Consider the following 15074-nt stretch of genomic DNA (forward strand, 5'->3'; position numbering starts at 1 on the left):
TAACTGATAGTTTCTGCAAGTTGTGAGGCTGAGGGAGGGGAAGGAGCAGCACCAAGGAGACTGGAGAAGGCACTTTAAGAGGACATAGCTGCCCTGCCTCTTCTTATACTGCTTATCTAAAATGTTTACTGTGAAGTCAAATCAACCCTGTGCATATATAGAACCTTTCTTCTTTCCTGCAGGTGACCCACTGCAGTGCACTGCTTGGGTGGGCCAATGTGCTCTGTACATATTGATTATGACATTTGAGAAAACCATCATCATTATAGTGCTGCTTATACCTCAGTGGAAAGAGGTTTGTATTTTTACAGCATTTTACAGACATGAATTTCAGGTGGAAGCTGTAAAGCAATAGACTTCTAATAGTGTTTATTGGTTTGGCTCAAGCATCGTAACTATCTACAGTCAATGCCATGTAACTCTGGTACTGGTATGTTGGTTTTGTTGGATTAGGACACTAGTTAAGGCTACTACTTAGGCTTTCTGGCATCCATTGCCAGGAGCATCCCACCATATTTTGGAGGGGGTTTTATATACTGCAGTATCTAAAATTTTATTCTGTCTCCTTGTCTGAGTGCTCTTGAAGCCCCAAAGTCATTCTTCTTTTTCTTAATTCTTTAACCCTTACTTACAGCTATTTTGGATTTGCAGTATTTTAACGGATTTTCCTTGCTTGACCTTTTTAATAGATGTAGACTATGAAATTTTAGAAACTTGCAATGGATTAGTGAAGCCATTGCTGATAACAATTTTGACAGAACGTGGGCAATGTATTACTCAAAGTAATAGTGCCTAGTGTTATAGCCCATTAAAACCAGTCAGTCCTATTGTGCGTTCTGGACTACTTTGGGACCCATCTTGTGTGTTTTGTAAATCTCTGTTCTGTTTATGAATTCCGTTCCTGGGGAACGTGCAGCTCTGAAATGTTCGGGATGATTCCAACACAGCTTTTCAGACTTCTGTAAACAAACGTGACAGAGAGAAGTTTCTTGCCAGCCCCGCTTAGTATCTGTGGTGATTTACAAGCTGTCCTAAGTACTTTCCTTTTCTGCAAAGCTGTCCTTTTTTGGTTCATATGAATTGTTTCTGTAGCAATAGCTGGTACATGAACAATTGCACTTACTAATCCAGTTATGTGCACATGCTGCTATGATTTGAACTTAATCCTTTTCTTTTCACAGGTAGCTTTATTGAACCCTATAGAGAACCCCCAGCTGGAGCTGGCTATCGTCATGCTGATAGTTCCCTTCTTTGTTAATGTTAGTACAACTTTCATGCTTCTGTGAGATGTTTACTTGGATATCTTTCAGCCGTGTGTTTGTTAGTTAACATTAGTCCTTAAAGCACAGTGTACCTTGGTGCTTAAGTTCTCAAGAGGAAGGGTGTTAAAGAATGAATAAGATGTCTGGCTACGTAGATTTTACAAAGCTGAAATCCGTATTAAGCCAAGTAACCAGGCTCAGGAGAGGTGCAGAAATGCTTCTTTGGCATGATGACTTCAGTAGATTGAATGTAATACTGAAATACTGCCATAGAGGTTATAAAATTACAATGAAATTTGCTTTGGGAAACAGTTGGTCTAAGGATAGCTGTTCTGTGAAGTATCCTGTGTCTGACCATAGCAAATAGTGGCTGGCCTATGACAGAGCAGAAGAAAAGGGCAAGTGAGCAGTCATCCTTCCCAAAGTAAACTCTCCTAGCAATCTGGGATTTAGGGCCTAGAACCAGAGGTGGTGGGTGTCCTTGTATTTAATAACTGCCGGTGTGTTTTCTTTTCTTTCATCAGTTTGTTCAAGCATTGATTTTATCCTTTGAGAACCTAAAGTCTGTTGTACTAAGACGTCTGTCTAAACCGGTCACATTTCTACGTGAAAAGTTAATATATGATCACTCTGAATAACAGCTACTTTTCTTATTTTCTTCTGTCCTATAAAGGAATAAAGTAGCTGTTTTCTAGAGCATTCATGCAGTGTGTAATCAGCTATGCCTGTAAAAGATTGTACCTGTTTGGCCAGTTCACAATTTTTGCCAAGTTTTCCTAATTCTATCCAAATACTGACTAAATGAACATGTACTACTCTGAGGAACACTGAACTGTCGCTTCCCCCTTGTCCTTAACAGGCATTAATGTTCTGGGTAGTAGATAATTTTCTTATGAAGAAAGGGAAGACAAAAGCTAAACTTGAAGAAAAGGAAGCAGGACAAGATTCAAGAAATGGAAGTAAAGTCCGATACAGGAGAGCAGCATCACATGAAGAGTCAGAGTCAGAAGTACGTACAGTTAATTATTGCAATTAATACAGTATCAATCCAGTTCATCCCTCATGTACTTCTAATGGTAGTTCCTAGCATTTGCAGTTGAAATCCAGTTCAGCAGAATGGCATTGTTGCACCACTAATGGTAGTTATCTTCTCTCCAGACCAGCAGGAAGACATCATAATATGTGTGAATATCAGAGGTGAACTGTGTTACAGATGCTTCTGAGAAAGCCCACACAGAATACAAAACTAATAGACAATTCTAGCTTAGAGAGTTTAAAGCTTAAAGAGAGGAAGCTGGTGGAGGCAACTGTCCTGACTTTGGAGAAGTATTTATATCCTTGCTTTAGCATAATTTTGTTCTAAATTATATTAAGTGGGCAGTTTTCAGTTCAGATGAATGATGTGTGGTATCTTAGAAGGTAAGTTAGCTTTAGGTGGTTAACATAACTTTTCTGTGTTACAGACAGTACTATTTATATGGGGTTTTCTTTATCAGTTCTTTGGGTTTAGAGTCAGTGACTGTAGTAGACATTAATACATATGCATCTTTCTTTGAAATATACTAGAGGTTCCAGAGGGGATGTCTGATGTTGTTTGATGGTACTGGCAGTAAAACCAAACTGTGTTCTGTAAGCTTGCTCTTGAGTAAACAATAAGGTACTTTGCAAGCATGAAAAAAGGTTAAAAGTAGAACGAAGAAAGAGTGTGACTTTGATCCATGTTACTCAGAAACTGTAATTTGTTTTTAGATCCTTATTTCAGCAGACGATGAGATGGAGGAATCAGATGCTGAAGAGGACTTGCGTAGACTGACCAACTTAAAACCCATTAAAAAGAAGAAGCATCGCTTTGGTCTGCCTGTATGACAAATTCCCTGACCTGTGTATTTGCAGGTTTCATGGCAAAAACTTCAGTCGGTGGCGTTTAATGTTGCAATTGCGTCTCCCTTTTCATACAAAGTGACTTAAAAGCAAGGTCTACCAACAGAACGCAGATGGTTGGAAGGCTTCCAGTTCAGTTGCACTACAGACACACTGACCAATATGCAAGAATGTGTTTCCATCATGTGTGAAAAATACAGCGTTGTTAAGGACTAGTCGCTAAGGGGATTTGTATCTGACACGTCAGAGAAGATCCCAGGAAGCAGATGCAGCAATCTTTCACTTGTGGTTACCGATGGTGCAGTTTAAGATGTTCTCGAAAAGGCATCAGAATCAACTAAGTTAAAGGAGTGTGTTTTATTACTAAAACTGGCTTTTGCAGCATAATTCCTAGAGCAGAATAGTTTATGGTTACAAGCTGTAACTTAACGTTATTTTTTTAAGTACAAATGTTTACTTGCTACCGGGTACCTATGGAACTAATAGGTGGAACAAAGATTTTTTTCCAAGTCTCCTCAAATCTATTTGACTATTTTATATTTAAGTTATATTTTCATACAGTTGTATTTAAAGATTCTCTTTGTCAGAAAAAAGGGTGCAGTTCCCTTTTTTTGTGCAGAGCAGGTCAAAAGATTTGTAGTAAAAATCTTATTTATCCTTGTGTCCTGGTTTAAGACAAAGGGATTGCAGAGAGAAGAGCTCTGTCAGTGCTGAAGTCACCAAATACCACAAAAAAATGCAGTTCTAAGTGTGCTTCTGACCACATAATTTGACAATACCTTTTTTAATAGGAGGTGGTGTTTGCATATTTGACAAACGTGCACTTTAGTGTATAACAAAAATCTGTTGTGATAGGTTATTTGTGAAACTAGTGTCTATGGATGACTGTAATTATTTGTTTCTGCAAGTCTCTTGTGCATACCTCTCAAATGACCCAGAAGAGATGGAATGTTCCTTATGCTTTTTGTTATATAGGGCCCATGGTACAAGACGGTGACCTGACTGAAGCAGTTGTGCTGTAATAGCGCAACTAATTCTGTTCCTTGGTTTTTGTTGGAAAAGCAGTCTTCTTTTTAATATCCTGAAAAAAGATTTCTCCTGTTTAATTTCCATAAAGTCTGATTATCCTTTAGTCCTTAAGAAAAATCCCAAGAGGTATAACACAATTGCTACTCCAGAATTCCTGTGATTTTCAGTGTCTGTCTTCTCATAACTGACAACACGTGCTGATCTGAAACCTGGCAAGCATGTTTTCAGTGACATCCTTTAGCTTTGCATGTTTTCTCAATGATTGTTTCTGACAGCTTTCCTTGCTCAGTCAAACCTTGTGCAGGACAAGGCGATGTGTCAAAGAGGTGACAACAGACCTTAACTGCAAATCTGTTGTAGTATCTGGACATCAGAAATGATCCAAGCCTTAAACCAAACAGTTTCATTGGAAAACTGCTCAGAACTTTTTAAGATTTTTTTACATTTTTTTATAGATTTACTAGGTCTTAATGTGATTTATTATCCAGACCACTTAAATGGGCCTTAGTAAATACTGAACTGTGCGCTCCCGTACCTATTTTCACTATTCCAGCATTGCTTTTCATTGCTTGGCTGCTGAGGTGACCAGAGTGCTCTGAGACTTCAGGTGCCCGGCCAGCTAGACGGGGCATTTTACCAACCCTAATATTTGCTCGTTTAGTTGAGCTACTGACCTTTGTTACTGTGCACTGACATGTAATAACTGCAATAAGTTTTAGTGTTTCTTTTAGACTAAATCTAGAAACTAAGGACAATGGAAGCTTAATTGAGTTATTCCCCCCCCCCCTTTAGAATATGTCCCTAATCAGTGTTGCCTCTGTTTTAGGGGTTGGTTGTTGGTGTTTTTTTCTCATTGATTGTGACTTGCATCTTCACTGACTATGTACCACTGGGCGGGCGCATATCTCCAAAAGCACAGTACTTCAAAGAATTCATTTTCATGCACAGAATAGTCTCATACAGCTCACTTTTTGGAAGGGGCTTAACAGCTAGGACTGGCTCTTGTTGCAGATGTCAGCATTTTAATGTTTTAGCGTAGGATTTGTTCTATTTCAGGTAGTGAAATAAAGCTGTTCAACACTGCCCAGCCCTTGCTGTCCTCGTCAGCCATCAGAGGTAACTGAGCAGCACACACAAATTTAACTGTATGAGTTTTCATTTTATCTTCTTTTACCCTCTTTTTCTCCAGTTACCTAAATTATCGAATTATTTCTGTTTCTAGTCTCATGTTTAGTCTGTGAACTGTTAGTATAAAATTATGGCCTTAATCATGTAAAAATGTTTGTTTTGAGCAGACCTCAAACTTACTGACCAACTACAAAACAGTGTAAAGCACTATGGAGCAGTTTCTTGAAGATGTTTGTAGCAAAGTTATATGAATGCCTAATTGTTCATGTCTTAAGTGCTTTAATGTCACTTGGTTTGAGATTTTGATATGCCTAGCAAGATGATGTAGTAAAGCACTGTGAGCCAAAGAGACAGAAGTATTTTGAATACCACAGTAGTAACAGGAGGGGGGAAAACAGCTCTACCCTTCTCTACTAAGGTAAATTTATTTACAATCTTAGCCAAGTAACAAAAACTGGGTAGGAATTGTTTGTTTTGTTGGTGGGTTTTTTTTTCCTATTCATTCCTTTTTATTATGTTAAAGAGATGGAAATGTAAAATTGGCAGTTTCTCTCTTTATAAGATAAAAATTGGAATTCATGTAGTAGGTGCAAGCAGCACAAGTGCTCTGTGTGCAGAGCTTGTATGTGGGAGAAGGAAGTATGTGCCTCGTGCTTCACTATGTTTTACTGTTCATTGAAATGTGTTGGCTGTACAGTCTGAAATAAACTTTTCATAAAGAGTTGGCCCAGTAGTAGTACTAGAACATGATGACTTTGCAGTATCCTCGAATTATTGCTCTAAATTTGTGCCTGGTAAACGTACTTCATGACAGCTCATAGGAAAGGTTTAATTCAGGCTGTGCTTAAGAAATGGGATTCTGTTTAATGAAAATAAGCTATGTAGGATATGCTGAAGTAAGAGAAAGGGATTGTAACTTAAAGAAGAGACACAGAAGTGTTAGCGGAGATTGAATTTACCACTAATGGTCAACCCAAATGTATTAACTGTTTCTAGAATCTGTGACACATCTGCATAAACTTAAAACACTAGTGCTGTCTAAGATGTGGTTTTCAAGTTCTGGCTTTAATATGTTCAAGTCCCCTTGTCTTTCTTTAAGTAGGTAAATGCTGTTTGTTAATGTTGCTAACTAAAATGTACTATAGCTTTTCTTCAGGGAAAACTCAGAAACTGAGTTGCAAATTAGAGCAATGCAAAGCAATCCCCTCCGCAGGTGTCTGCTCTCATTCCAGCTGTGCCTGGGGAGGGAGGCATGGGCTCTGCCTAGAGCTCAGCATCACAAGGAATTTCTGCCACTGTGCTTGACTAACCCACGTTTGCAACTTTGCTGTGCTTTTTACAGGAGAAAGCAGTAATGAAAGTGAGTATGTTCAGGCACATCGAGTCAGAGTAGAGCCACAGCATAGGCGTGCAGACTTTTTTTAGGTAAAGTTTCCAGTTCAATTACTGAAAATTACTACTATGGTTTTACAAAGTAAAACTGCAGTATCTTTAAAAAAGGGACTCTTTTGTAGGTGTGTTTGTCTTGCGTGGGTATCCGTCTCAAACTGAATGTTGGGTTTGTTTGTAAGTAAATTCAGAGTATAGCCTATGTGAGCAAAACCAACAGCTGTATTCTGCTGCCCTCTGTTTGGACCATATTGTTAAATCAGTGGTGTTACCTTAAACTTTTAAGGGTATCTGATGTAATTACATTGTATAATGGTTTACAATAAAGTTTGACTTATTACAGATTTGTACACTTGTTTTATGCTTGTTCTGTTTAAAAGTGTGTTTCAATGTTCATAAAGTGCTGCTGTGGGGAGTGGGTTTGGCTACTGGTTTTGAGCTGCAGATCTAATTTTTGGCACTCTCATGTTGGTATTAATTTCAGTTACCTTACCTTAACAGCAAGTTCCATTTCACTTGGAGGGACTGCTGTTCTTAAGTAGCACGTTTTGTTTATGACTAAGAATTCTTGCAGGCTCCTCTGGGATCTGCTCCCTCTGGAGGGTTTTTGCCCTCCGCGTGTGCACAAAGGGAGAATCACCGTATACGTTTTCATGCTGAAAATAAAACCTTTGATGGGCAGCCTGAGAACTCCTGGGATTGCAGCACATTGACCTCGGGCCTTCTGGGAGTGCAGGATGCTGTGAAAATGCTTTAACCGCACAGCTGATGGTCACAGCCTGCTTTCGGCTCAGGCAAAGCCAGACCTTCTGGTTGCTGCCAACAACAAATGTGTAAGCTCAGAAATATCTAAATTTGCCTGCCCTTTGGTAGAGGCGTGGCCTAATTCAGTAACTTGTTAACCTGTTTTTTCTCATTGCCCTCCTGATTTGTTTGCAGCAAATAGCAGAAATTCAAGCAGAGGGACGACGTCTGAGCATCCCGTTGAGAAGTTTGCTTGTGCAGTGCTGTGTATCACAGAACTCGTGTAGTACCTCCTTGAGGACAGAAAAGGGCCACGTGGGAATGTCTAGTTCCAGAGCCAATAGCCAACATGCTGGAGGTGACCAATACCTTCTTTGCTCACTTTACTTCCCAGAACCATGCAAAAAGAAAAGAGGGCAGCAGTGCTGTCAGTGCTAAGATTGTCTCTTAAGTTCCTGGGAAACAGCTTCTTTGATTGTCAGTGTCTGCAGCAAGCCCCTGGACTTCCTTTGTTATACCCAGCAAAATGAATGTAGCCTCGCTTGTTTGTTTTCCTGTTTTGTTGGGCAGAAAGATGCCATCTTAACTTTCCAGCTTCCCATGGAGGTATGGCATTCCAGAATGCTGGAGGAATGAGGATGACTGTGTAGGATGGGAGCTGGCTCACTGTGAAGCTGTAACGCGACCACGTGCAGGTGAACAATTTTTTGTTATTATGTTAAAGTTTTAGGGTGCAAGTAGAGGTTGATACCTTTATGCAAGAGTAGAGCAGAAATCCTGTTCTCAGTGAGCTGCTGTTGCTGTCACCCCTGCCTGTTTTGATGGAAGAAATTTAGTGTGTTCCGCTGGGCTGGACCTGCACAGATTTGATCCACTACTACCTCTGTAGCTCCTCTGTTTACCCATTAGGGTTAGGGTTTCCACCTACTACCTTCAGGCAGCCCCATACCCGCCACCACCTTAAATGGAATTCAGAGAATAATCTTCAACTTATCAAGTCTGTCCGTGCACTGAGGGATGTTGGCGGTTTCTTGGAGGAGAAGTCAAATCATCTGTAAGCTCTGTGTGAGTGAGGAGTATTTAGTACCCATTAAATGAAGCAATCCTGAAAGCTGAAGGGAAAAAGCAGCTCAGTGCCTTGAATTCTAAATATTTGGTTTAACCATGCAGAATGTTATTTTCCTGTTGTAATAAACAGCATCAGAACAGTGATGCGTCTGGAGCTGTATAGAAGCATCTGAGTAATTTGTATAGTAGAAAAAAATCTGCTGTTTTTCCTGAAGTTGATACATTATTCCTGTGCTTTGTTAGCTCACTAAAAGGTGCTGTTGTTCTGAGGAAACATTTCCCCTTGTTTACTAAGCCATGGGTTAAACATTAAAAACCCTGGAAAAGGTTTTTCTACTGTCAGCATATGTAGTAGGGAACATGGTAGCCGTGTCTGAGTAAGCTATTCCTATACAGATGACAGGTGAGATAATCAAACTTAAATAGTGCTGTAAGTAGAAAGTGATTTTACTCTCTGTTGTGTAAGAGCTGACATCAGAGCAAGCCTAGCAGAACTGTAGAAGTAAAACCATGCCCTAATGTATCAGCTCTCCTAAAAGCACAAAATACTCTTCTGTTAAAGATCCCTGTGCAAAAGTGGTTTAGGGCACAATGCTATGCTTTTGATAGAAGGTTCATATAATCTTTAGAAAATGCATCTTTTGTTATACTACAAAAGGAATGCAAACACTTCCCCCCCCCCCCCATCAAGAGGATTCAGAGCCCAATTTTGTGGCCATAACAAAGTTTTGCCTTTTAAAGTTATAAATAGAGCCCCAGCAGAGTCTCAGGAATTCGTTTTTGTAGTGGCTGGGGCTTCCCTGCGGTGCCGGTGCCTCAGCTGTCTGCTCCCGTCAGTCCCAGCTCCATCCCTCCCCAGGCACGGGGCACAGTAAATACCGCAAACCCTCGTCATGGCTAAGAATAACGCTTCCAACAACAACAGCCTCAGTCAACCTGAATCATCCGGGCTTCTGGTTTGGGAAAATGACCCATCTAATGACTTCATGTGAGATGCTCTATATAAGTCAAGGAAGAAAACAGGCATTTGCAGAGCTCACAGGCTGGATTTAATCAAAGGGAAACAACCTCGGAAGGGATTCCGGTGGACTGAGCACCGCAGTTATGTCACAGGTACTGGGAGATGTGGTCCTCCTTAGAGCAGGGTGCCTGGCAAACATGCTGCTGCTTTGGATGCTCTGTAGTTTGTTGGCGAGTTAACCCATGAATTCTGTGTTTCTGCTCGTGTGACTTGTTTGTGTTGAAGTATTTAAACACTCTGCTTATGTATTTTAACAAGTAAGTTGCTAGGAGGGATTATGTGATGAAGAAAAGCAGCTGCCCTCTGCATGGTTAATTTAAAATGTTCTGGTTTAAAAATGGCCTGCTTTGCCATAAATATTTCTGCAGGAAGGGAAAAGCCATTTCCACTGCTCTGGTTTGGGATGGTTCACAGAAGGAATGGTTTCCACTTTTCCAGCATGCTTCCTCAGACAGTGATTGGAAATTTCGGCAGTAGTTTTGAAAGGATGTGGCTGCACTGGAGTGTGCTGCTCTGTAAAGCTTACATGTGTGAAACTTCAGGTGCAGGAAAGGAGGGAGCATACTGGCAGTTGTAACTGTTCAGATATGGTATTTGAGACTGACGTTTTGTTAAGTTTGTAACTAATGGTTTGTCTTTACTGTGTTCCCCAATAATCAGTGTTTCAAAGTGCTCTCAAAATTACCTCAGAAATACTGAGGTTTTCACTTAAGCTTTAGGTTTTCAACACGACGTGTGCCTGGCAGAGTGAGAATTTTACATGATGGGTGGGTGGGATGTGATGGAGGGGTAAGAACGTGGGAATGGTAGAAGAGCACAATCCTTCAGCCACACAGAGTAGCTCAGTTCGGCTGATTTTCTTGACTCCAAAGAGACTTTAAAAACCAGCCATAAATCTTGTGACCCAACGCGTTCTGACTTGTTGACAGGAGGAGATAAAGCGTGGGCTGCACTGCTGTGCCAGCTGGGAATCGCTCCTGGCAAACCCTGCTTACAAACACACTTGCCTTGGGAGCAGTTAGCAGTCCTGTGACCAGGACACTGACAGGTCCAGGGCTCACCTCTGTGGCTCACAGTAACCTTTCGGTGCAGCATTGGTGCTTTTCAGCTGGGCACTGACTAGTCCGCAGCAAGTCAGTGCTGGAAAAGCTCGAAAGGGTTTGTTTTAAAATGCCAAGGGGAAACTCAACAGTTCTGCTCAGCCTGGCTGCGGCTCAGTGCATCTCAAGAGCCTCCTTTCCTTTCCCTGTCCCCAAGAAGGCCCTCATCCCGGGGGAAAGAAGTCCCTTGCCAGTCATGCATGAAGGACCTTAGCAGGTTTTGTATTCCCGTCAACAAAGCATATGGGGGTTCCCCTTTCTGTCTGGGAGTCAGCACAGGTCTGTATTGGCTGGCTGTGGACCGTGCCATGGGCATGGGGGACTGTTCCCATCGCATCCTGATTTTCATCCCCGATGGACAAATGAAACCATGGCTGCAGGGATGTTTGGTTAAACAGCTAGCAGGCCAAAAGCTGTTGGGAATTTTGAAGGACTTGCTACCACCCTTTCCCATTGCTTGCTTTGGCTACTCGTAAAGTGTTCTCCCCAGAGGTCTTGTTAATGTTTTGTTTCCCACAACACGCTCAAATGGGATTGACAGCGAGCTATTCCGAGCGTTCCTGGGAATTCACAGCCAGCAGGAAACATGCGGCAGGCTCCAGTGCAGCCAGCCCACCCTTCCAAGAGCCAGGCGTGCATGTGCTGTCTCTGAAAGCTCCCTGGGACTTGCTGCTCCTGCCACCTGTGGCTCTTGAGGGGCTTCTTTCCCTCCATAACTGTTTTTAGCTTTATGGATGGCGCCTAGAAATGTGTAATGGGCTCCACCGCTGCCAGAACCCAATGTCGGAAGCTCTCCATGTGTAGCGATCGATAGAGTAGTTTCTCATTGATGGTTCAGCCTGCAAACCCGTTAGTGTTGGAGTGGCAGGGAGGGGGTGTCTCTTGCTTTTAATCATATCTCCTGTGCCCCTGCACCCTGCTGCAAGGTCTGCCTGGTGGGACCTTGTCCATCTGTCTTTGAGAGTCAACTGAAGAGGGAATGTTAACTGTGCTGGCTGTTCCCAATTGGTGACTGGCATTGTGTCTGGCTTGGAAGTCCTAATGTAGAGGCAGGGGTAGGGTAGGCTGTAAACAGATCAGTACTTGGACATTGCAGTGCACCTCTTGATGATACATCTGTTCCTGCATCGGCTTTCCTTCGCCGTGCTCTGGGTCCACCGTTTCAGACATGTTCAGTACATGCTTGTAGACAGCGTGGTGAGTGCTCAGATACTTTTGTTACCTAAACTTAAGATCAGTAGCAACAGGTCAAGTGTTCAGTTTATTCCAGCTAAATCAAGCCAGACTTCAGAATCTCTGATTTTCCAAAGAGGTACAGAGTAGACTGAGGCACAAGCACGGCTTGGTAATGACGTTTTCCTTCCCAAATGCTGGACAAATTCCTGAATTCCCAGTCCGTACCTGCAGAACGACCAGGCTGGGCTGGGCAGAGAGAACTTTAAAACAAAACAAAAATAAAAGTAAAAATTCAACAACCCTTTCAAAGGCTGAACAATCAGAAAGCAATTTCAGCACCGTAATAGAGGCAACCGATTTCGGCGAGGGCAGTGAAATCACGGTGGTGCAAACATTTGGAGTAGCCCAGTGTACAGTCCGAGTTCAAATAGGTGGAATATTGTGTTAGCAACTCTGCATGCTGTAGCCTTTGGGTTGAGGCAGCTTTGTTCCCTGTGCTTCTAAACACAAAATACTGATGCGTGGGCAATATGTCTGTTTCTTAGCCAGCCCCCGTGAAAAAGAAGCGTCCTCCCATGAAGGAAGAAGACCTCAAAGGAGCCAGAGGAAACCTTTCCAAAAACCAGGAAATCAAATCCAAAACCTACCAAGTGATGAAGCAGTGTGGTAAGTCTCCTGGATGGAAATGAGCAAGCAGTCTTCCATAACAAAATGTCATAATTGCTCTTTTCAAGAGAAAGAGTGTGCCTCTGGAAGAGCAGCCAGCAGTGCGCTGCCTGGCCTGGCCTGGCCTGGCTGCACAGGGCTTTGCATCCAGCACCCTGATGGCACCAGGAGGAGCCAAGAGGGCTCTGATGTGGACAAAGCAGAGGGAAATCCCTGACTGCTTTCTGAATGAGGGTTCCAACCAAGCCCTGGGACCGTAGTCGATGTCAGTGACTGCCCGAGTGGAACATTGGGAGTGTGGCCATAGATTTGGGGATTTCTGGCCTCACAATTGCAGGACTTCGTGTTTGAGATGAAGCAGAAACTGGGGGGGATAAAAGGCAGAAATTGAGAGAGAAGAGAACGGCTGCTTGCCCTGAGCACTCCTGGTGCTCTGGACTTGCGTTGCCTCTGCACTTCCAGTGGGACAGCATAAGGAAAAATTACCGATCTTAACCTCTTTTCAGTGTAAGAGCCTGGACCTCAGTAGTTTCCAGGTTTCTAAAGCACCTGTAGGGATTTGGGGCCAGTCTATGGCAGTGACCACCTGCAGATGCTGTCAGCTGCTGTGTGCTTGGGATGGGAGCACTGTCCTTGAAGGTCTGGGAAGTTGATTTAAGTATTCTATCACGTGTATGTATGGCTTTCAGCAGCGCTAGTTTCACTCTGAGTTCGGTGAGCTACTTTACTTCACTGACTGCTCTCCCGGTTTTCTTTTCCAAGAACAAATGGGCTCTGCAGCACCTTCCATATTCAGCCGGGATCGGACAGGGGGTGAAACAGTCTTTGAGAAACCGAAAGAAGCGCCGGCCAAGAGCGTCTTTGGCTGATGGTGGAGCTGGATGTTGTTGTTGTTGTGACCTTTCCCCACATTTCTGCCCCTTACACTAAAGTCACTGCAGACCGAAGTAGCTAATTCCTACTGTAAGTCATTAAGTAGGGAATAGGCACGTGCCAAAGGCTATAACTTCCATATCCATTTTTGTTACATGCTTTCTATGTATTAAGTGGTGTTTGCCATAATGGTTTAATAAAAAGATGTTGGACACAACGTGGCACGGTGTGGTGACTGGTCTCACTTTAGGTGTGGGGCTTGGAACGCATCAAAACTGTCAGAGACCATGCGAAGGAGGAGCTACAGCAGGCAATTAGGAGTGACCCATCCCTGACTGGTGCTTGGAAGGTGTTGGAACTGGAAAGAGGGTTTCTAGACCTTTCACCTGATGTAACCACAAGGCAAACCCAGATGTGCTTGGCTAAGTGCTTGGAAGCATATAAATACTGTGTAACCATTGCAATAAATGATCCAGCTTGCACTCCACCTCTGGGTCCCTGCCTTTCACCCTCACGTTTAGGCTTACATTGATGGTGTGGCTGCTTTGGCATTGCAAGCTCTGATCTGGCCTGTCAAACACAGAAACAACCACCCGGGTGCACGGCGGCAGAGCAAGAGCTTCACACCAAGGAGGGGCTGAGGAGGAGCCGGTTAAAGGGCATCACACAGACCGCAGCCTTAACCCCACATCTGGGTTTGCTGCGTTAAACATCAAACCTGCTTGCCTCTGAGGTCACAAAATGGAGTGACTTCCCTCGGCTGGATCTTCGCTCAGACACGGATGATCTTCTGCTTTCTCGGCACCTGGCGTGCTTTTCACACAGCCCGAGTCCCTGGCAGGGTAAGTGATGCTTTACTTTAGGGCTTACTGTGAGTTTGTACAGGCTACACCTGGTTAAGAGGTAAAAGTGATATCGAAAGGCTCTGTGCACTGTGAAGTATTTTGTGTTTGGCTTTTGTGTCCCGAACACCTGATGGATGAAACACGCCAATGTCCACGAAGCTCCCAGAGAGACTGGGAAATGGGCCTCACATGATCCTGCCCCTCTGCTCTCTCTTGTGAGACCTCACCTGGAGCATTGTGTGCAGTTCTGGTGTCCTCAACATAAAAAGGACATGGAACTGTTGGAACAAGTCCAGAGGAGGCCACGAGGATGATCAGGGACTGGAGCACCTCCTGTATGAAGACAGGCTGAGGAAGTTGGGGCTGTTCAGCCTGGAGAAGAGAAGCTGTGTGGAGACCTCATAGCAGCCTTCCAGTATCTGAAGGGGGCCTATAGGGATGCTGGGGAGGGACTCTTCATTAGGGACTGTAGTGACAGGACAAGGGGTAACGGGTTCAAACTTAAACAGGGGAAGTTTAGATTGGATCTAAGGAGGAAATTCTTTCCTGTGAGGGTGGTGAGGCACTGGAATGGGTTGCCCAGGGAGGTTGTGAATGCTCCATCCCTGGCAGTGTTCAAGGCCAGGTTGGACGAGGCCTTGGGTGAGATGGTTTAGTGTGAGGTGTCCCTGCCCATGGCAGGGGGGTTGGAACTGGATGATCTTAAGGTCTTTTCCAGCCCTATTCTATGATTCTAAGGAAGCAGTAAATCATCTGGGTTTAAGGGGGAAGTTTCCTCAAAAATATGAAGATATTGCTGGTGCATTGCCCTGCCCCATTTTGTCCATTTCAAAGATAATTATTTGCAGCATCTCCCAAGACCCTGCCTCCTCTCTTTGCCGGATGCTATTTC

At 43.3% G+C, this 15074-nt stretch overlaps 2 protein-coding genes across 4 annotated transcripts in view; both read left to right on the top strand.

Moving 5' to 3' along the window:
* Positions 1-7039, top strand: part of STIMATE (STIM activating enhancer) — a 36658-nt gene extending 29619 nt beyond the window's left edge. For 2 of the 3 annotated variants that reach the window (XM_062610240.1, XM_062610243.1), the window contains exons 5-8: positions 183-295; positions 1182-1259; positions 2122-2271; positions 3012-7039. In XM_062610240.1, the coding sequence (XP_062466224.1) occupies positions 183-295; positions 1182-1259; positions 2122-2271; positions 3012-3128 (458 nt within the window). In that variant the 3' untranslated portion in view covers positions 3129-7039. The remainder of the gene's footprint in view (positions 1-182; positions 296-1181; positions 1260-2121; positions 2272-3011) is intronic. The other variant, XM_062610241.1, reaches the window with a different exon arrangement.
* Positions 7040-9378: 2339 nt separating this feature from the next.
* MUSTN1 (musculoskeletal, embryonic nuclear protein 1) lies at positions 9379-13554 on the top strand. Its single transcript, XM_062610244.1, has 3 exons — positions 9379-9614; positions 12344-12464; positions 13227-13554. The coding sequence occupies exons 1-3, from the start codon at positions 9606-9608 to the stop codon at positions 13331-13333; spliced, it is 237 nt and encodes a 78-aa protein (XP_062466228.1). The 5' UTR covers positions 9379-9605; the 3' UTR covers positions 13334-13554.
* Positions 13555-15074: the final 1520 nt, after the last annotated feature.

This window comes from Pezoporus occidentalis, unplaced genomic scaffold, assembly GCF_034315485.1.
Source record: "Pezoporus occidentalis ecotype Australia unplaced genomic scaffold, CSIRO_AGI_Poc_V1 ctg145, whole genome shotgun sequence".
NCBI classification, from domain to species: domain Eukaryota; kingdom Metazoa; phylum Chordata; class Aves; order Psittaciformes; family Psittacidae; genus Pezoporus; species Pezoporus occidentalis.

Excerpts from the sequence above, each read along its gene's own strand:
- MUSTN1 (XM_062610244.1), top strand. Across the intron at positions 12,465-13,226 it reads CCAAGTGATGAAGCAGTGTG|AACAAATGGGCTCTGCAGCA; the intron begins GTAAGTCTCCTG and ends TTCTTTTCCAAG.